The sequence below is a fragment of the Barbus barbus genome (assembly GCF_936440315.1).
Source record: "Barbus barbus genome assembly, chromosome: 43".
In the NCBI taxonomy this organism is placed as follows: Eukaryota; Metazoa; Chordata; class Actinopteri; order Cypriniformes; family Cyprinidae; genus Barbus; species Barbus barbus.
The window spans coordinates 18,169,387-18,191,334 of NC_136721.1; the positions used below are offsets into that span (position 1 = coordinate 18,169,387).

Consider the following 21,948-nt stretch of genomic DNA (forward strand, 5'->3'; position numbering starts at 1 on the left):
TGTATAATGGGACCCAGTGATGTAGTGTATATGGAGAAAAGGAGGGGTCCAAGAATTGATCCCTGAGGAACCCCAGTGATCAGTTGCTATATAGGATATAAATATTGACTTTTGTTCCATGGAAAATTGATTATATGCAAATGCTGAAATACTGAAAATACTCAAAAAACACCATGAAAAAACCCCATGTTTACAAGTTGCTTGACAAAACATATTTTAAGATGACATAGGTCCATTTAAAACAGTATTTTTGTTCCAGGAAAATGGAGACTTGTTTTGTTTGCAAGGGAGTATGCAAATTTCTGTCCAGTCAAATTTTCTAAAATGACACCAGTAGATAACCAGAAGAAGATTTTGCTAGTATATGACACAAACTAGACTATTAGCTATTAAAAAAGACAAGACCTTCTAACTAGGCTGTCCAACTGCAAAATTTAAATTTTTTATAAAGCTCTAGGTTTGGTGTGCTGAGCAGCTTGGCCAAAAATGGCCAACAATATCATATATCAATGCTGACTGTATAATAATTCTAATAATAAATGTGTGGAGCAGCATTTACTTTGAACCAAGCTGCTCTGAGACTCTGTTAATGCATGTGTGTAAATTAACACAGTGTCGTGCTGCACCCTGTAACATGCAATGCATCAGACGACGACGAAAAATATTCGTCAACAAACCTTTTTTCTGTGACTAAGACGAGACGTTGACGAGCTAAAACTAATATCTGATGATAAAAACAATGAAACAATGGCCTCAGCACCCGAAGGGTTAGGGAGTGGGTGACCAGACGTCCCGTTTTTCCCGGGAGTCACAATTCATTGTCGATTAACTTAAAGTTAGTGAAGGTGCGATAGGCGGAAACGCGCTGATAGAAGTGCTCTCTCTTGCGCACGCTCCACTTCTTCAGTTCTCAGTGCTCAAATACACACACAGCAGTCCAAATGTCTATCATGTAGAGCATCTCACGGAAATACAGTCCGTTATGGTTTAAGTGAGCTTAAACAGGTGGGTGAAAACTGAATGTATGTCAGTAGGCTATTACATACCTTCCGTCTTAAATGGACAGCATTCCTAATTATCTGTCATAAATGTTAACCAACAAAAGATGTTAAATAAATGTATACTTGTTAAGTAAACCTACTGTATCTGAAAAATGAGTTTAATTTATATCTCTACCAAAAAATTTAAATTTATTCCAGTTTTTCCAAATTCAATCCTTGATTCAAATTTCTCATAACTAAGCTTAATTGATTTGGGCTAAAGAGAGAAGAATTGATGACTGTTTTTGTTTGAATACTACATATAAAATAGCTACCAAAATAAATGTTGGTAACTGCAGTTTGACTAAAAGTAATGGCTAAAAGTTGACAAAAATGCAATGACTTTTCGTCGACTAAAACTAAGAAAGACTCAATTGAATAAAATGTGACTAAGACTATTAAGCATTTTCGTCTCAAGATAAAGACTAAGACTAAATCAAAAATGCCTGCCAAAATTAACACTGCAATGCATATGCTTATTTAATTCAACTGAAGCCTTTGTGATTGGATAATGAGATTTCAGTTTTACTTTGATGAATCATGCAGCCCTACATCCAACTTCCTATTTCAATAGGAAATATGTCAACAGATCATGATAGAATTGTGTTCACTTTACATCCAGCCTGGTATCAAATGCATAATAATGATTGTGATAAGCTTGTTTGTAGTGCTCTAGAGCCTTTTGTCTCTCTGTATCTCAAGAGACACTCACATAGACAAGCCCCTGTATTCATTAGCAGTGGACTGACTGGCCTGTAAGGCAACACCACTGATATCAACATGATGCCACTCTGTCCCACGCTGGCTCTGTGGGAGTGTTTGTGAAGAGACTCACTCCTGTCCCTCATTATAACAGGGCATTCAGCACATTCACAGGCAATACAGTACCTACGCCCTTGTTTGTGTCGAAATATTTAGCACACTATTGAACACAAATATTAAGTTTAGCCTGAGGCTATTTGTCCCTTTAGTAACAGGAATCACAGGCCTCAAAGGTCATTACTTATTAATGGAGCACACTTTTTTGGAGGAATGAAGGCATTTTATGTGTATTCACCCAATATGATGCCTCATTAGTGTTCCTAAGTATTCAGGATGAGTTTATAGCAGGTCACATGAGAACCTTCTAGGGACAAAACCTAGTATGTTTAGCTTCAAATGGGAGTTTGCATTTGCAAAGCTATATTGGGGAAGTCAACCTCCAAAAACTTACAATGGAAGACTAAAACTGAAATGTGAGGCTTATCATTTTATAAAAATAATAACTAATTATTTTCTTAAAACTTGAAGTAAAGTATTTTTTATTCGCCCTATTTCAAATCTCATTTGTGTTCATATATATATAAGAACCATCGCTAATCCCAAACCTGGCCAGAAACATCTTGATAAATTCCTGACTTCATGATCAGTTTTAATTTCAGTTTCATTACGAAAACTATTTCATGAACCCTTCTGTTTAACCAAGCCAAGCCCATGTTGGCTCATTGTGCTTTTGAATTAAACATTTCTCTGTTCATTCAAGGCCGGAAACTCTGACGTTGCTGCATGTCCCTGCATGTATATAGGCTATCACAGAGTTAACAAGAACTCCATGACTGCATCTGCCAGCTGCAAATAGCAAATGCACTGAGTCACAGTGAGAGTATGCTTAGGGCATCCAACCCCTAATGTGTTTAGACTTGGGAATGTTTTTCAAAATAGAACTACCTTTTAATTAATGATTTGCAAACTGCAATCATGAATGGAAATAAAGTGTCTTTGTGAAAGTAAAATAATTTGGCTTCTCTAAAGAGCATCGCCTGAACATTGCTGGTCATTTTCAACCGTCAAATGTTTTGCTTCAGTGCAGTGTATAAAGCAATATTTTTGTTTATTACCCCAAAACATATTTTTACTTTTCCCTTTCTTTAAAAAAACAACAATTGTTACAGTGAGGAACTAACAATGGGATTCAAGACAGAAAAGTTATGCTTATTTTTATACTTGTATTTTATTACATTTTTTATTGTTCGAGCTCTAATAGATGTCTTTTATTGGGTTTATGGCATTGCTTTTTCACGGGGACAAAGTTGTAAAATGGTTAGAAAAAGTGATTTTTTCATGTTAACACATGAATCATATTAACACACAATTGAAAATTTACTCACCCTTAGGCCATCCAACATGAGTTAGTTTCATAACATAAATTTAGCATGGCATCACTTTAGGGTAGCTAGAAGCAAACGTTTGAAGTTAAAAACATCTTAATGATGGATTAGTTTATTACAAACATGCAGCTTTTTGTTTTACAAGATGTTAATTGATGTGATGGAGTGGTGTGGATTACTTGTGGATTATTGTACTGTTTTCATCAGCTGTTTGGACTCTCATTCTGACGGCACCCATTCACTGCAAAGGATCCACTGGTGTGAAAGTAATGTAATGCTAAATTTCTCCAAATCTGTTCTGATGAAAAAAAATAAACTGATGTACATCTTAAATGGCCTGAAGGTGGGTAAATAATGTTCAGCAATTTGTCTTTTTTGTGATCTATTCCTTTAACGAAAAGGAAATGTTTGTGCTAATTAACATTATGCCACAAATGCTGAACTTGTCTTGACCAGATCCTGGAATATTCCTTTTAAATCAAGTGTGTCAAGAATAAAAGCTTGTCTAACACTAGAGACATTTCTTGTAAATGTTTAACCTCCAGGTTTGTTAGACCTTTCAGTGATTGTTACAGTGAGATATCTAGACTGGCACTTTAGTTGTCTCGCTAATGCCAGTGGCACTCATGTTGGCACCTCATACCTTGCATTTTCCTGATTTCGCCTTCCAGCAGTCCTGCCATGCCAGCTGCCCTCGATGGGGCTCTTTTTTTTATGGTCACAGCATCACGTCAGTGAGGAAAATGTCTATTTCTGGGTTTTAGATAAGACAGATTTGTCCACACTGTCTTGATGAATGAAGGATGCAGCTGTAGCATTTGAATCAGAGCTAAGGATGGGACAAATTTACTCTCTTTTATGTTTGTGACTAATGACTCTCTCCACTTTTTTAATGGCTGTTTTTAAGTGCATGCTTTCAGCTCATTCTCAAGCAGTAATGAGTAATGTAGGACATGCGGTACATCTGGCCTCGCTGAATATATCTGGTGAAATTTTAGAGCACTCACATTGTCTTATTATTCTCAAAGGGAACCAACAAACCCTTCTGTTCCATAACGGGAATATTTCATGAAACTGATCACATATGAGAACAAAAGCCTTCCAGTCTCTCAAAGTACAGTTTTCTGTTTTAGTTCCTACTGCTTTTGCATTTCTACATTCAATCTTCACAAACCTTGTTTATTAAATAGGGACAATTCACCCAAAAAATGAAAAATCTGTCATTTACTCACCCTTATGTCGTTTTAAAAGCTGTATGATTTTTTTCTTCTGTGGAACCAAAATTAAGGTATTTCAAAGGATGTTTCAATTGGTTTTGTCCATATAATGAAAGTCAGTGGGGTCCAAAACAACATTGGAGCTCACTGACTTTCATTGTATGGAAAAAAACATACACAAAATACCTTCTTTTGTGTTCCACACAAGAAAGCAAGTCATAACTATCCCTTTAATGTATTTTATGACAAAGATGAAAATGGTTTCCACATCCCTTTACAGTAAAACCTCTCGGAAATTTCATGTTTGACCTTAATGACCTTTCTTTGTTCTCTTCTGTTTGTCTGAATAGCCCTCAACTCGATGACTGTAAGAGGCCACACTTCTCACATTATTCCACGCCTTGCGTGGAGGCTGGAATGTCACACATTCCTCACAAATGGTATTAAGAATCTACAGCTCTCCAAATATTCTTGAACAGCACCCAACTGTCCAATCATAGCGCTGGTTTACTTGGTAACCAGAAGCCTTTGTGGTGAGCTTTGGAATGTTGGAATTTCCTCTTTGACTTGTTTGTTTGTAAGTGTGTGTATTGGTTTGAGAGTGTTTTATTGAGGTAGAGATGGGGTTAGCCTTCACCTGGCAGCAGGTTCATGCCCATTACCGTGGATATCTTATCGGAATGCGGTTGCTAGGCCACCGGTATTCAGAAGTACTGGTCCCAGGAGATGTATGGGGTTTCCCAGCCCCGATGTCCTTTGTGTGCAGGTGCCCTCTCTCATTCATGCTCTCTCAGAGGACAAAGACGCCTTTACCTTCCCAACAGAACGAGCTGGATTGATTATGAGGGAGTTTAAGAGCCCAATGGTCTTGAGAGGACAGCACATGTTTTAGTGCAGTTTAATTATTTAAGTTAATGTTTAGATCAGGTCAGTTTTGTCTAAGATCCTGTGGAAAATCAAGTGTAAAGTTTATTGTTTGTATGTTGATTTTCAGTTGTGAATATTTTTCACACACAGTAATACTACTCAATCACTTAGGTAATGTTCAGGTTTTTAATAAATTCTGCAAAGACCTTCATTGTTCACGTGTGTAACATTTTTAGTTTACTTTTAAAAACAAAATTATTTCAGAACTTGATTTGTGTTAAAGCTGCAGTCGTAAGTTTTGCCTCTTTGTCGCCATCTCGGTTTGAAAACCTGGAATTGCAGCTCTGTGCGGAATTATCTTCCGCGTGTGCAGTTGTGCTCCGGCACGGCTCCAGCGCGGATGAATCTAATGTTTTGAGGAGTATGTGTGTCTCAGTCTGTCAGTCACCGCACCGGTGTGGATACTGTACTTAGGAATCACAGATTCTAGCCTACGTCTTGGAATATATGACCCAAATAAGAATTTTCACCGTATATTGCCATCTGAACAAGTAAGTAACAAGTCTGCCACGTAGTGTTGTCAAAAGTACCGACCGCGATACCATTCGGTACTGAAATTTTCAAAACGTCCATTTCCCGCTAAGATTTGAGCGCTGTTGAGCAGATTCTTAAACAGCGCTGATTGGTCATTGTGTTCACGCGCTCAAAAGATACATCTGTGATTGGCTTCAATGATCAATGAAGCGCTCGGTGAAGAACGTGAAGCGAAGATCATTGAAGCCAATCACAGATGTATCTATTGAGCGCAGATGTATCTAGCCAATACATTACTGATAGAAATTGTATATTATTTTGTGTAAAAAATCAAAAAGAAAAAAATGCTGAAATCAATCATTTTAATTGGTACAAGTAAACTTAGACATCACAATATTATAATGTGCAGTATAAGAATAGATATTAAATTATAAATGTTTTTGAAGACCATCTTTAAGTGCACTTTAGATTATGGAAATTGTAATCTACAGGTAAAAATGGGGGAAATGAGCATGAACAATTGAATGGATAGTTCACCCAAAAATGAAAATTCTGTTATCATTGAAGAATGTTGGTAGCCAAACAGTTTACAATAGCCATTGATTTGCATAGTATTGATTTACGTCATTTTTTCCATACTGACTGGCTACCATCAACTGGTTTGATATAATCAAATATCTTCTTTTGTGTTCAACAGCAGAAAGAAACTCATACAGGTTTGGAACAAGTGGATTGTGAGTAAATGATGAGGCAATTTTAATTTTTGGGTGAACTATCCATTTAAGTATTCAATACTAGACAGTATAAAAAGAGAAAACGTAGAACGGTAATAACACACTTCTTCTCAACAAGGTCTAAACATCTGGGTGGCATTGTTCCAACTTATCTGAACCATGTCAACTTAGCATGTGCTCTAAAACAATGTCATTAATTAAATCAGGTAGTTAAGAAATGCTACCTGTCCTCCCAGCCCTGAGGATATTATAAAGTAAAGAGAGGGGCCGATTTGTCTGTGTCATTGAGAATTTAATTACAGTTCTTCCATCACGTCACTGAGAAAGGCTCTTTTCTCCTCTGAGTGCAGAAGAACACTAATGATTTTCATTATATATTGAGTACTTCAATATGCCTTCATCACAAGGCTTTGTTTGTCTGTTAATTCAAGAACATTTCTGGCCTAATAAAAGATAACTATATTTGAAATTCAGTTTTTCTGCTGAAAATTCATTTTCCATTGGACAACATAAAATTCACAACTACATAATATACCAAAAATATAATTGACAGTGATGGTTGATATTTCGATGCATATCACAGAAATACGGACAAAATAGGCCTGTTTTTTTCTCTGTATTCATTGTAGCTCATTAGAAGCTCATCAGCCTTCAAAGGAAGGACTATACTTCCTCTCTTTGTAAGTCCACTTGAACAGGCGGCAGTGAGCTAGACAAATGTTTCGGTAAATGATATAAGAGCAGTTTCTAGAAAGAATTTACCCACCAAATAAAAATCTCCCTTCTGATTAAGAAACCTTGTAAATACCATTATACTGAATATGAATATGGTATACATTCTGTACAACAGTATGTATTTCAAAGTTTAGTATTATGGTTTTATCATACCGCCACCGTACTTGTAAGAGATGGGTTTGCCATCATAGTTGTTGCATTGTAACAGTTCAATATTTCATGTATATTGAAATATTAATTTTATTTATTTTAAGAAGTGTATTAAAATAACATTTTAAATATATTGTTAACATTATGCATATTTATATTTAATAGTTTTAATAGTTGTGTGTGTACTATATATGTAAAATATACAAAAGTAGTTTTTTATTTTTTATTTTATAACCTACATATTACATGTAGTGTAGTAAATGTTCTTGTTCTGTGTAGCATGACCTGTTAGCATAACCATAAAATTATGGATGCAGCTCTCTTCCAGTAGTATTTTGAGTGATTATGATGTAGAATAGTCAGCACAAGCTTTTACTGTAATCCTCATGACAGGATCCTATACGAGTAAACAAAAGCCTGATCAATTATTTCTGTCTCTTTATTGAAATATAAATTAATCCACCTACAGCTTCTATTTCCGTGCTTTTTAGTGAGAACCTGCCAAGCGATAGCGTCCATAAATATAGGGAGAAAGATCTTGGGGGACCTGCCTCAGTTGAAATTCTTAGTTTGCTTGCACTAATCTGCCTATTCCCTATCAAAGCAGATGTGTTGTTACCATCCCTGGAGTAAATCTCACTCTGAATCCGCGACCGGCTACCTATGATTTAGAGCTTGCTCATAAATTCTCATGTTTATGTAAAATTTTCATGTGTGTGGTAAACAACAAATTAATTTTCTTGTTATCTCATTGACAGACACCGCTAATGCATCATTCCGCAGAGTCTGACAGCCGGTGTTGTCTGGCCAAATGGTTTGTGAAAATTTTTCTAAAGCTTGGCAGAAACTTAGGGCTCGTGGACGAGAGGCTCATCTAAATATCTTTGAGGAATCATAGCCTAAATGGTGCACTAAGACTATTTTCACACTCAATATTTAGGCCTGAACCAAATGGACTCAGGTCAACATCACAAGCTGTAATGTTAAAGTGCCTTTAGACTGACAGCGAAGGAGAAATCTTCTTTCTCTTTCATACTGAAGTGGATTCATGTGGCCCACACTGGTCTGTTTTGACCGAGCCAAGTCATAAAAATCAGGATTACAGATAGATTGAGTGTTTATCTTTCCCTCTCTGTGCTTTACAGCTTCATTTGACATGTGGTGATGCATCATTGAATGTAAATTAATAATCTAATGAAATTTAAAGTCCTTTTCTGTGGACGCCAGTTCACTGATTTTTCTGTGCTGGCTGAGAGATGGCTTTTGTTTAGGTGAGGTTAATACAGCTCAGGGAGATGCATGGCACGTAGCAGAGGATCATGGGATAGGATGGGCTTGTGCTGTAAGTGGTGGGAATGTTTGGGGTCAGTGAGATGAGGTACTGTGTGAGTAGAACAAGGACTGAATGACCAGAGCATGTTGCGTAATGCGGTTTGGATAATCTCCTTATACATAAACATGATAGATGGATAGGTAGATTCTTATTTTATGGGTTTGGTAATGCATGCTGTTAAATAAATGCCATTTAATTTTATCAGTCACATTTAAAAAAAGTAATGCATAACAAGTCAGTAATTTTAAAATAAAATATAATTCAAAACATTAACAAAAACTCTTATCAATCACACTAAAACAACACTGCCGTATGTATTAAACAACACACACACACACACACACAAACACACATATTCCTTTAAAAGCATATTTAAGTTTAAATATAAATGGAAAAAAATAGGAATGCATTAATAATGGCAAATATGTACATATTACTCCCATCAAGTAATGCTGTGGGTTTCTTGTTTTGGTCAAGTCTCTTTATATCTCCCATATAAAGAGCAAACCTGCAAACCATACTGCTCTCATTTTCATTCTTTACCATGCAGCTGAAGGTGTGACCAATGATGTGAATGGCAGATGTATTATAGTTGAATTGAGCTTTGTGATCTGTGGTGCTAGTGGATTAAATGCTGTAATAAGCTCATAAAGGGAGTCGTGACAGGGTCAGGAGCGAGGTTAGACTGAAGAGGGAAAGCAAGAGCGTCTAATTGCTCTTGAAGTTTTAATGAGGACATGGGAGTTGAGTTACCCTCGAGCATCAAGGATGATGGAGCTCCTCAGTCGATGATGAAATGTAGTGTTCGAGTTCAGCTTCCACATTCAGTTCTGCTGGCAAATTATTTAGTGTTACTCAAAGGGGTAGTTGGTCCAAAAAGGAAATATCTGTCATCATTTATTCATCCTGATGTTGTTCAAAACTATTATGATTTTCTTGAAGATTTTGTCTCTACATTCTTTTCCTTTAATGATGTCTAGTGTTGTACTTCTCTAATGACTTGGATGGGCGAAAGTCATAACATTTCACCAATCTGATGTGAAACTTTGTGTCATTGTGAGACACATAATGTTTTATAAGTCATCCATTGTGTGCTGTGTGGTGATGTAGTTAATGTGTCAGTGGGTGAAATAAACCAGTTCAGTGCTTCCAGCTGCTGAAACCCAATAATTATCAAGTCTGATCTCAAACAGACATTTGAAGGGTTATATTGTATCTTCTGCTGAACGTCATAGTCACATGATGCTTTTTTCTTTTTGAATTAAGCATGTTTAATGGAACCTCCTTCTTTTAGTCAATTAATTGCATTCGATCAATCTCATTAATCACACTCTTGACCAATTGAAATCGACCCTGTGCTTGCTGCGATACAGTCATTCTTTGTGTTTTGGCGTAGGGATCAAGGATTCTTCTGTGTGCATTGTCGAAAGAAAAACCTGACCGTCGACAAACACACTGTAGCTCTTTTGTGTGTCTCCACTCCAGCTGAACTGTATCCAGCCCAACAGTTAACAAGGAAATATCAGTCTCTCCCCAAACCCAGCTGTCCATTTCTATGCCAGTGCAGGCGGACCTTCATGTGCTGACTCACTGTTGCATTTCTCCGGTGTCACAAGGTCAAATTCTCTCTGACGGGTTTCAGAATTCATCACTGATCGGATACAAAGCTAATTAAATAGTTTTTCCCAGCAAAATGTTTACATTTATGAATAAAATAAAATAATAAAATAAATACATAAATAATAAAATATTTAACATACAGAATGCCCAGTAAGATTTTTACATTTCTAAATAAAAAACAAAAACAGGAAAATAAAAACAGATAGATTGTTTTTAATACAGAATGGCCAATCATTTTTAATGCCCAATTTTTACATTTCTAAATAAATAAATAAAAATAGATAAATAAAAGATTTTTAGAATTTATTTAGAAATGTAAAAATATAATTATGTATTCTGGTAAAAATGTAATTATTTTAATGCATGTTTAAAGTGTTAAATGTTTTATAAGTTAAAATAAGGAAGCCAGTTAAACAGCCTTGTTATCTTGTAATTTAAGATGAACTGTCTTATAAGCTTTTATGTGTTTCTTAAAGGAGGGTTTTATGGTCTTAAAACATTGCAGAGCTGAGCTTTCAGAGCCAGTTGTGCATATACCTGAAACTCTTAATTGTGTCACCCATAAATTCCTGTCCTAGGGAAGGGACATTCTTAAAGGACATGGGCGGTACTGGACAGAATCATATTTCAAACAGATAATGAACCTTTCCTTTAGATCTGTGGTTTTTAGGAGAATTGTTTTTCATTTTTTTTTTTTTTTTGTTAACAATTAGGTTTGTGTGTTTGAATATACCGTTGGAAGAGTACTCGAATAGGTTGTTGCATATAGTATTCTTAGATATAAACTGTTTGATAATAGATGGGTGCGTAGTTTCTCACAGCCATCTGATGACTGGCAAAAGTGTTGCTTACGCTGCGTGTGTTAGGAAGCAGGTTCAGCCCATGCTGTCTTCCCATGTGGAAGGGTTGTGATAAACACAGGAGACGCTCTGGACGCCCACTGCGGTGTTTCTCTGACACATGCGCTGAACCGTATAAGCTGCCAAGAGGCCTGGACCAACTCCAGCGTGTCCCCCTGTAGACTCTGTGTCAGATCCCAGCACACAGTGTTCAGCTTGAAAGGAATATTTCATCCAGAAATTAATTTTCTATCATCATTTACTGACTTTCTTTCCTCTATAAAACAAAAAAATGATTTTTTATAATGGAATGTCAGTTGCAGTGAATGAGAACTGAAGACTTTTAAGCTTTAAAGCAATGCAAAAGCACTATAAGAATATCATAAAAGCGGTCTATATGACTCAAGTCTTCAGAAGTCATATTTGGCTGAGAAAAATAACTGGAATTTGAGTCAATATTCACTTCTTGATTCAGATCAACTGATTCATTCAAAATATCTGATTCAAAAGAATGATTCATTCATATACTCTCAAGTTTGGAACACCTTTTCAGTGGATAACAGCTTGAATTTTGTTTGGTTTCTTATTCAAAGCTATGACTTCTTATAATATACAGAATAAATCATAGTGTGTTTTCACTCCATATGAACCTTGAAAGCACCAGTGACCATTCAGATTTCAGAATTCTTCAGAATTATTTGTTCCTCAAAGGACCGAAAAACATTGATTTGGCATAATTGGTCTTCTATGATGCTAAAAGAAGACGATGTGAAATCATGACATCTTGTGATGTTTTAGAACCATTGCTTCTAATGGAAGACAGAATACATGACAGAGATGTTGTAAGAGTAAAACCATAAACCACTCATATGCAATCTCACTTTATAATCATTCTGAGGCTGTGAGGCTTATTTCCATTTCATGAAAGCTTCATTTCCATCTTGCTCTTTTGTCCGTATGAAGCTACAATGAATCCAGCTGGCCTCACCACGTTGTGCAAGAACTATTTTCATTTTAATAGCTGCATTCAGTGTCAACATGACCTTTTACTTATACACTAACAAACAGAAGTAAAGCTGTCTGTACATCCTCTCTTTGGTTGTGTTATTTCCTGTAATAGTTGAGTCACGGCTGATACAGTAGAACTTGTCATGGTGTGAATCACTCTGTTTTACAAGGGTTTACTTCAGCTGCCCAGTTGTTAAAAAAAGACAACAAAACATTTTGCAATGCAATACTTATGTTTCATATTCATATTTCTTATTTTCCTATATTGTATACTTAATATGTTCTTTCTTTGTAAGCATGTTAGCTACATATTTCCATGGTCATAATCTGAAAAATACTTTACATAATATTTTCTAGGTCTGAAAAAAAATTGAAAGACATTTCTTTAGTAAAGAAAGAAAACAAAATCAGCTAGAAATTGAGTAAAACTTGGTATATAGCAAAATTTGGGAATGAATCATTCTTTCAAATTCTTTCGAAAGCTGCAGCTGCGTTTCTTTCGTTCTTTTCAATAAATCAAACTGGCTCTCAACTCTGTCCGAATGAGTCATTAGTGAATCAGTTTAAATTATTATTATTATATTTTACACGGGACTGGAAAAGTCACAAAAAAGTCATGGAAAGTCCTGTAGCTAAAGCAAAATCATTTTAACACAATGTACTGTTTTCATTTTCATTACTGCTTTTTTAGTATATAGGGGTAGGATGTAGTCAGCATAGAGTTTCCTTATGCCAGCAGAAGTGCCCAGATGGTACACAGCAGATGGCACTGGTGCTTTAATGCCTATTTATTCGTTCATGAGTCGTCTGATACTCGGAGGACTGTCTCTCCATTGGATTTAGTTGTTTTATTTGTGCTAGAGATAGAAGGGCTTTCATGCCAGTGTGCCAGGGAGGGCACCTGCCCGGTCCAGTGATATGCTGCCATCTGCCACCAGTGTTTTGTGTCTGTGGTGAACTAGTGCTGATTTAGACTGTGTGCCGGCCACACACAAACAGGCTTTAACATTCCCCAGCAGTGTGTTATGCCTGCCCTGATTCGAACCCCCCTTCTACCTTTGTCTGAAAATGCAAACTGACAGATTTTCTCTGCGAAAATGATGCCTGGTTTCATTCATGATAGGTCTGCTTTGGCCACTGAGCAGTTTATCTGTCTGTTTGGAGTTTGACTTGCTTACTAAAATGTAAACTTGCACCAGGACAAAGGATCCCATTACTGCAATTTTTAAACGGTACAATACATTTGTTTTGCTAATTTTGGTATGTGATAAAATTGGTCATTGATTATATGCTGCATGCATGTGTTTGATCCCATGAAAACAAAATAGGATTTTTTTTGTCGTTTGTAGTCCATGTGCTAAACTGTATCCTAATATACTTATAAACATATAACCAACACTAGATTTCAGCAGATATATGCATTTAAAATGAGTGGTGTTTGTATTTTGGGAGAACAAATGAGAATACTAATGACTTTTCTTGTACTCATTCAAGGGCTTATGCAAATATTTGGCCATTCCAATTTTGAATGTACCTCCTACTAGTATCATTTGTCATTGACTAGCAGTAGCACAGCAAATCATTTACAGTTGTGATGTAAAGTAAATGCTATTGGCTATTTACAAAAACAGGGATGGACACTTTAATGTGCTCCACCCCAATTTCCTGTTTCAGTAAGAAATATATGTATCTTATGAAAGGGCATGGTGATGGGGGGGGGGGGGGGGGGGGGGGGGGATGATATTGGAGGAAAAAATATATTTCATTGCTTTAGCATTCACTCACAAAACATTTTCGTTCCCCAGAAAAACTTTGCATATGCTTTCAAAAACATTTGCCTTCGCTTGCAAGACTTTTGCATTCGCTTGCAAGAATTATCAAGAAATTCCTTGATAAACTTTTGTGTTCACTCGCAAGATTTTGGCATTACCCTGATTAATTTTCCATTTGCTTGCAAAACGTCTGTGATGGAAATGATGAAAGTTTTTTTTTAAATGTGTATTTCAATTATTGGTTTAGTATTTTTGTCAGATGATATGGAAATCTTCACATATTCAAAACTTTGTCTGTTTTTATCAAGGTATCAATACAAGGATCCTGTTGTACTAAAATGTGGAATTATTAACCCAACCCTACTAAGAAGTGCCACTGACATCTGTTCATTTTTGTTATCTTTTCTGTCTCTTACATTCTGCTTTATCTCTATCAATCTCACTCTGTCTTTTTCTACAGTAAAGCTTTATTGCTTTTTGAATGTGAATATGAAATTTGATGCTCCAAGACTGCATGCTTGCAGAAAACCATGAGGGTTGTTTGAATGTTTGGAGATGGTTGTTTCCTGAGCTACTGTATATGTGAGAGTGAAGATGTAATGGTTACGTTTGCTCTGCCCTGCTGTTTTGAGTCAATCCAATTGAGATTTCTTGGGTTTTACCAACCACTGGCCCATTACATAATCAGATCAGCATGTGGTCACATGGCTGAGTCAGTTTGTCTCTTTTCACTCAAATTCAGACTTGCGCACACTGTATATTTGTGAACTGCCTGACAGGGTCATGTAAGGTGTATATGTTTGTCTAAGCATTAAAGACTGATCAAAAATTCATCTCTATAGCCTATATTAGTGGCACAGTAATGGCAAAAGCACCAATGCTATAGCCATACACATGCAAATATATTTGTCTATATCTTGTGACCTTGACCTTTAGGTCTGATTTCAACCTAAATTTTTGGTGTTTGAAGGGTTTGACGTTGGTCTGTCTGGTTGGATTTTGTACGTTTTGGTGTCTTTATGTTTCTGGGTACACCCTGCTAAAGCCTGTGTGGAGAGCTTAGCATCATGCAATTATTATGCAAATAAGGATGGCTGTTTCTCCTCGACGCTCCAGACAATGGGGGTTTTCTGTCTGGGTGAATGTTTAATTCGTACGGAATGTCTGTTGCGTGGATCGTTAGAAATCAGACAGGTTGTTCGATGAAAGGAAAACAATCGACATTCCTATTCTCAACATTTGCTGCTCTAGATCAATGATTGATGACTGAATCATCAAGAACATGACACCAGATATGTTTACTGTGGAAAATCCAAAGCGATTAGACTTATCAGACCTATCCTTGCGTCATTTCTTGAATGGTGTTAAAAAGAAGTCTAATTTATGAAGGTGTCGCCAACATGTTTCGCAAACAACCTTATCTGTGTTTAAATGGAATGACAGGGTGTGTCAGATATGGATATATTTTTTTGTTTTTCTTTCATAAATAAAATTTCCTTAACAGCAATAATTTTTTATGATTTTTTATTTAATATTTATTTGTTTTATATTTTTGACAGGAAAGCTATTGAATGCTATAGAGGACAATATATAGTATACTTAAACAGGTCATTTAAAATAAATATTTAAATTACATGCATACTATATAAAATGATTTGATTAAGTTTTATTTTACTTTCTGAATGACATGACTGAACTTTGAACCTAAAAATGATGAATTATGTCTTTTTGCCCTTTTACAGCCATTAAAGTCAACTGTGTGGGGTCATGTGGCATCTCGTCCAAGCTGAATGATGCATCGTGGATGCTTGAGGAGAAGTACTTGAGCAGCACACTGTCTGTGGCCGATAAAGGTAAGGGGGCCAACTTTTATTCACCATCGCTTTCAGTTTCAGCTTTCCTTTAGTTCAGAAATTCTTAATATTATTAGTCAAATATCCTTTAAATTGCCTTTAATGGCTCCACTCTACAATAAAAACCTTGCTCACTTTGAAGGACTTCAATGTTTACTTCTCAAATTCATCTTCAGCTGTTTGTGTCTGAAGAGTTTCCTGTTCTGAGTACTTGTCTTTCTGGTTTCTTCCTGTCTGTCTGAATGTGTCATGTGTCACATAACCCTTTAAGGAGGTTAGATTTGAGTCATTCCTTTAAACCTTTGATTTGTCTCCTTCGAGCAATCTACATGATAATGATAATAACCGATCTGTCGGCATAGAAATAATATTTAAAGAGCATGCGTGTACTGTTATTTCTGTTAAAACTGATGGTTGTAGTGTCCAAACAACCATCCTTTTAGCAAATCAGGTGTATGTGTAGCTGTAGGAAATGTCTGTATATTTAAGAGGATACAATGCCAAATGAAACCTATAGATTGAGAAAAACAACTTGTGACAGCCCTAGGGTCTGTCAATGCTCGACCACAAAAAAGGAACAGCTGTTCTTTAGCCAATGAGAACATTTTGAGGCAGCTCTCTGCCAATCATGTACAGTAAGTTTAGGAGCGGGAGTTTGTTTGTTTAAGAGACTATGTAGAAACAGATTATTTTTGCTTTTTAGATAGTTTGTTACATTACAACTTTACCTGATGTCTTGCGAAAAGTTACCAAGTGTTCTGTTCTCACTGAGCATTAAACTGGTCATGAACATGACATGGTCACAGCCGATGATAATAACCTGATGTTTTGGACCAATTTTACAGTGGGCGGGGCTACCAGCAGAACACCAAAAAAATGCAATAGTCCCCACCCACTTTTATCAACAGCCATGCTTCTAGAAATATTTTTCCTATAGGGACTTATTAAAGAAGTCTTATAAGCCATAAACTAAACCAACTAGAAGTGAATCACAACATTACAAGCCTTGATATGAAGCAAAAAATTTGAAAACTAGCTAAAAAGACAAAGTTAATAGATTCAGTTCTTAATAACTTAAATGAGGAAAAGAACTAAGAAGCATCGTGAATTACATAAATTAATAAATAATGACAAAATAAATAAAACTATTGATTTAAACATGCTGAATATATATTTTCAGTGGGTTTCATGGGAGTGGACAGGTTGTTATGGCACGATTTGCTTCCCACGATTCTGATTGTTGGAGATTTATTTGCAGAATCTTAGATAATGTAGTTTTTCACCAGAAATTCCACTGTTAAACGTGATTATTTCAAGAATAAGATGAAATTATGTGGGCTGATGGCTTTAACAAAATTTTATAACAGCAATTAACAATCCCGTAGCTCATAGGAGGTCTGTTTTTAACGGTTTATAAGTTATTATTAAAAATCAGTTACCCAATTCAGAAAATGAATGGGATTTTTACTGTTGCACTCCATATAAACCAACCGTTCCTGTCTCTCATTACAGTAGCAGCTGGCTAGTAAAACCAATATAAAGATTTACGCAAATATTTTATTGCATCACGCCTGATTAGAAAAGAGTGTTAGGTGTTTTCAGATTGCACAGATTTTGCCAAAACTGCAAGAATTTCTTCTTGCCTTCTTTCTCTCTGTCTCTCACCTCTGTGTTCAGGTCACACAGAGTCATTATGTTCTGCCGTGAGGTGAAGTGTGAGCTCTTGGCATATGTGTCCCGGCAGGTCTTTTCCTGTCAGAGTGCTTGCTAGGTCACATGCCCAGACTTGTCCTACGACCCCTTTCCAGGAGACCTTTTAGCAGCCTGGTCGACTGAATCAGATGTGCTGGGTAACAGTGCTTATCTGACCCCACAGGCCGACAGAGGCGCTGAGTGTCTCTTATGCTGGCTGCCAGGAACTAATGCTGTCTGCCCATTAAGGGTTTGTGTTCCACTCTTCATTGCTCAGAAGCACTAAGAGACAGGGCGGTGGTGGTGGATTGCGATGCTTTTAGTCCTCTGAGAATTGAAAATTGGGTGTTGTAAATTATTGTAAATCACTATTGTAAATGATATAGTTGGATGTGTTTCATAGCATTCCAACAAAGACATCAGAGAACTGACGCATTGGCAAGGTGCGGTTCTGGCCAAATTAAAGGAATAGTGCACCCAAAAATGGACAATTCTAAACCATTTATTTTTTATACAACAATACAAAAGATGATATTTTGAAAAATGTCTCTGTAGGGTTTTTTTTGTTTTGTTTTTTTGGGCCATACAATGAGAGTCAATGGGGTTCACTGTTGTTTTGGACTTCACTGACTTTCCTTTTATGGATAAAAGCAGTCAAAACATTCTTCAGAATATCTTCTATTGTGTTCCATCAGAAGAATTAAAGTCATACAGGTTTGGAATGACATGAATTTCCATTTTTTGGCACTTTATACCTTTAAATCAGTTGTTAAAGTGTTTTCAATCTCCCTTTTGACAGCACTTTATGAAAGAGCTCTAGCTGTAAAACATTTCCCCGTTTGACCTCTCGCTGCTGACGACATGGAGATCTGCATCTTTGGATTTCTGTTAACTCTTTGAAGGCATGTACTGAACAAGAAAAGGTGATATCTCTCACAGCTGAGAGGTCAAACACATTGTCATGAACTTTCATGGCTTATATGGGAAACTTTATGCATGTGTCACTACTCATAAATTCATTTAGAACAGGTTTTGTTTCTCAGAATTAGACAGCAGTGTGTTTATTGCGTCAAAACAGGACCTGGTTTGCATGCATAGCAATAAACTGATAACTATCAAAAATAAACCCAAGAACTTGAGATTTGCGTTTGCCAAATCATAAAGCTAAATGTGTTTTTTTTCCATTGGAAATCTGTGTAGTACAGAAAATGATTAATATAAGCTGTTAGCGAGGCTAGTTTTGCCTTAATCAACCCCGTTTCCGGTTGTATGTCTCTTTTTTTGAGGACTTCCTTCCTTACAAACACTGTAAGTATAGCTCAAACGGACAGTCGATATGTCTGCTCTGCTCTCCAAGCTGCTTGTGTCATTGAATTTCCCATAATTTTCTCTAAGAGCCCTTTTCCTGTCTTACAGACTGTGACTTATAAACACGAACAGATTTATACAGTAATGATGGCTGGTGTTAACTCGTTTTCTCCTCATACATTAACTCAAGTACATTTTTTTTAAATCAGACAACACCCTTAGATGTGATTTTACTGCCAAATTTGAAAGTTTTGATCAACAAGCACAGGCGGCGCACGCTGTAGCTCGTGCGAATTCACACGCAGGGTGCCAAATTACAAACTTTTTTTAAAAAGCGTCACAGGAGGGGCACACATTTACAGTGCTTTATTCAAGATATATATATATATACACTTCCAGATCTTTGAATAACCTCTGGGGTTGTGGAAATCCCCAGTTAGAAAGCACAGGAGAGGGCATTGTTACAGCTGTCAGTGTGCTTATCTACCCAGATACGTCGTCCTGTTTGAGTCACTCTGACTTGCCAGACTTCCACTCCCACAATACATTGTTTCTCATGATAGGGAAGTATTTTAGGACGTCTTCTGTTCTGTGTTCATGTGTTAATATTATGGTATATTAAATATGTACACTTTCAGTAAGACTTACATTAATAGCATTATCAATCATTAATACATTATATAATGCATTCATTAGTTAATGTACAATTAATAGCTAGAATTAGAAATGGCACAAAACCATATAATAATTGACTACATATATATATTAATATATATTTAATATATGTATATAATGTTTAATATATATATATATATTTAATATATATATATATATATATATATTAAACATTTATATGATGTAATAATTATATGAAATATTGTAAAATATTTTTTTTAAATGTATTATATATACTTTTGTAGCATTGTTTGCATATACAGTATACAGTCAGGTCCATAAATATTGGGACATCGACACAATTCTAACATTTTTGGCTCTATACACCACCACAATGGATTTCAAATGAAACGAACAAGATGTGCTTTAACTGCAGACTGTCAGCTTTAATTTGAGGGTATTTACATCCAAATCAGGTGAATGGTGTAGGAATTACAACAGTTTGCATATGTGCCTCCCACTTGTTAAGGGACCAAAAGTAATGGGACAATTGGCTTCTCAGCTGTTCCATGGCCAGGTGTGTGTTATTCCCTCATTATCCCAATTACAATGAGCAGATAAACGGTCCAGAGTTCATTTCAAGTGTGCTATTTGCATTTGGAATCTGTTGCTGTCAACTGTCAAGATGAGATCCAAAGAAGTGAAGTGAAGTGAAGTGAAGTGAAGTGAAGTGACATACTGCCTAGTATGGTGACCCATACTCGGAATTCGTGCTCTGCATTTAACCCATCCATAGTGCACACACACAGCAGTGAACACACACACAAGCGCCCGGGGAGCAGTTGGGGGTTCGGTGCCTTGCTCAAGGGCACCTCAGTCGTGGTATTGAGGGTGGAGAGAGCGCTGGAAGTTCACTCACCCCACCTACAATCCCTGCCGGACGGAGACTCGAACCCGCAACCTTTGGATTACGAGTCCGACTCTCTAACCATTAGGCCACGACTTCCCCAAAGAGCTGTCACTATCAGTGAAGCAAGCCATCATTAGGCTGAAAAAACAAAACAAACCCATCAGAGAGATAGCAAAAACATTAGGCGTGTCCAAAACAACTGTTTGGAACATTCTTAAAAAGAAGGAACGCACCGGTGAGCTCGGCAACACCAAAAGACCCGGAAGACCACGGAAAACAACTGTGGTGAATGACCGAAGAATTCTTTCCCTGGTGAAGAAAACACCCTTCACAACAGTTGGCCAGATCAAGAACACTCTCCAGGAGGTAGGTGTATGTGTGTCAAAGTCAACAATCAAGAGAAGACTTCACCAGAGTGAATACAGAGGGTTCACCACAAGATGTAAACCATTGGTGAGCCTCAAAAACAGGAAGGCCAGATTAGAGTTTGCCAAACGACATCTAAAAAAGCCTTCACAGTTCTGGAACAACATCCTATGGACAGATGAGACCAAGATCAACTTGTACCAGAGTGATGGGAAGAGAAGGAAAGGAACTGCTCATGATCCTAAGCATACCACCTCATCAGTGAAGCATGGTGGTGGTAGTGTCATGGTGTGGGCATGTATGGCTGCCAGTGGAACTGGTTCTCTTGTATTGATTGATGATGTGACTGCTGACAAAAGCAGCAGGATGAATTCTGAAGTGTTTCGGGCAATATTATCTGCTCATATTCAGCCAAATGCTTCAGAACTCACTGGACTGCGCTTCACAGTGCAGATGGACAATGACCCAAAGCATACTGCAAAAGCCACCAAAGAGTTTTTGAAGGGAAAGAAGTGGACTGTTATGCAATGGCCAAGTCAATCACCTGACCTGAATCCGATTGAGCATGCATTTCACTTGCTGAAGACAAAACTGAAGGGAAAATGCCCCAAGAACAAGCAGGAACTGAAGACGGTTGCAGTAGAGGCCTGGCAGAGCATCACCAGGGATGAAACCCAGCGTCGGGTGATGTCTATGCGTTCCAGACTTCAGGCTGTAATTGACTGCAAAGGATTTGCAACCAAGTATTAAAAAGTGAAACTTTGATTTATGATTATTATTCTGTCCCATTACTTTTGGTCCCTTAACAAGTGGGAGGCACATATGCAAACTGTTTTAATTCCTACACCGTTCACCTGATTTGGATGTAAATACCCTCAAATTAAAGCTGCAGTTAAAGCACGTCTTGTTCGTTTCATTTGAAATCCATTGTGGTGGTGTATAGAGCCAAAAATGTTAGAATTGTGTCGATGTCCCAATATTTATGGACCTGACTGTATCTGTGTTTATAGATACAAACACAAATGATATATATTATATGTTTAATCGTATATTAATATATTTTTATATTTCTTGTTTTATTTGTTTTATCATTTCAGTTATTATTTTCTTAATATATATGCATGTGTCTGTGAGTGTACACACACACATAATTATATATATTAATAAAATGCATATGTATTTATGTACATAATTTTTTATTTTTCTTC

At 36.7% G+C, this 21,948-nt stretch overlaps 1 protein-coding gene across 5 annotated transcripts in view; it reads left to right on the forward strand.

Moving 5' to 3' along the window:
- The window catches only part of arrdc1b (arrestin domain containing 1b), a 33,460-nt gene that overhangs the window by 4,197 nt on the left and 7,315 nt on the right, over nt 1–21,948 (forward strand). For 3 of the 5 annotated variants that reach the window (XM_079404709.1, XM_079404710.1, XM_079404712.1), the window contains exon 2: nt 15,739–15,849. In XM_079404709.1, coding sequence (XP_079260835.1) covers nt 15,739–15,849 — 111 coding nt within the window. Of the gene's footprint in view, nt 1–4,754; nt 4,938–8,182; nt 8,239–15,738; nt 15,850–21,948 lie in introns of all 5 variants that reach the window. The other 2 variants (XM_079404711.1, XM_079404713.1) reach the window with 2 other exon arrangements.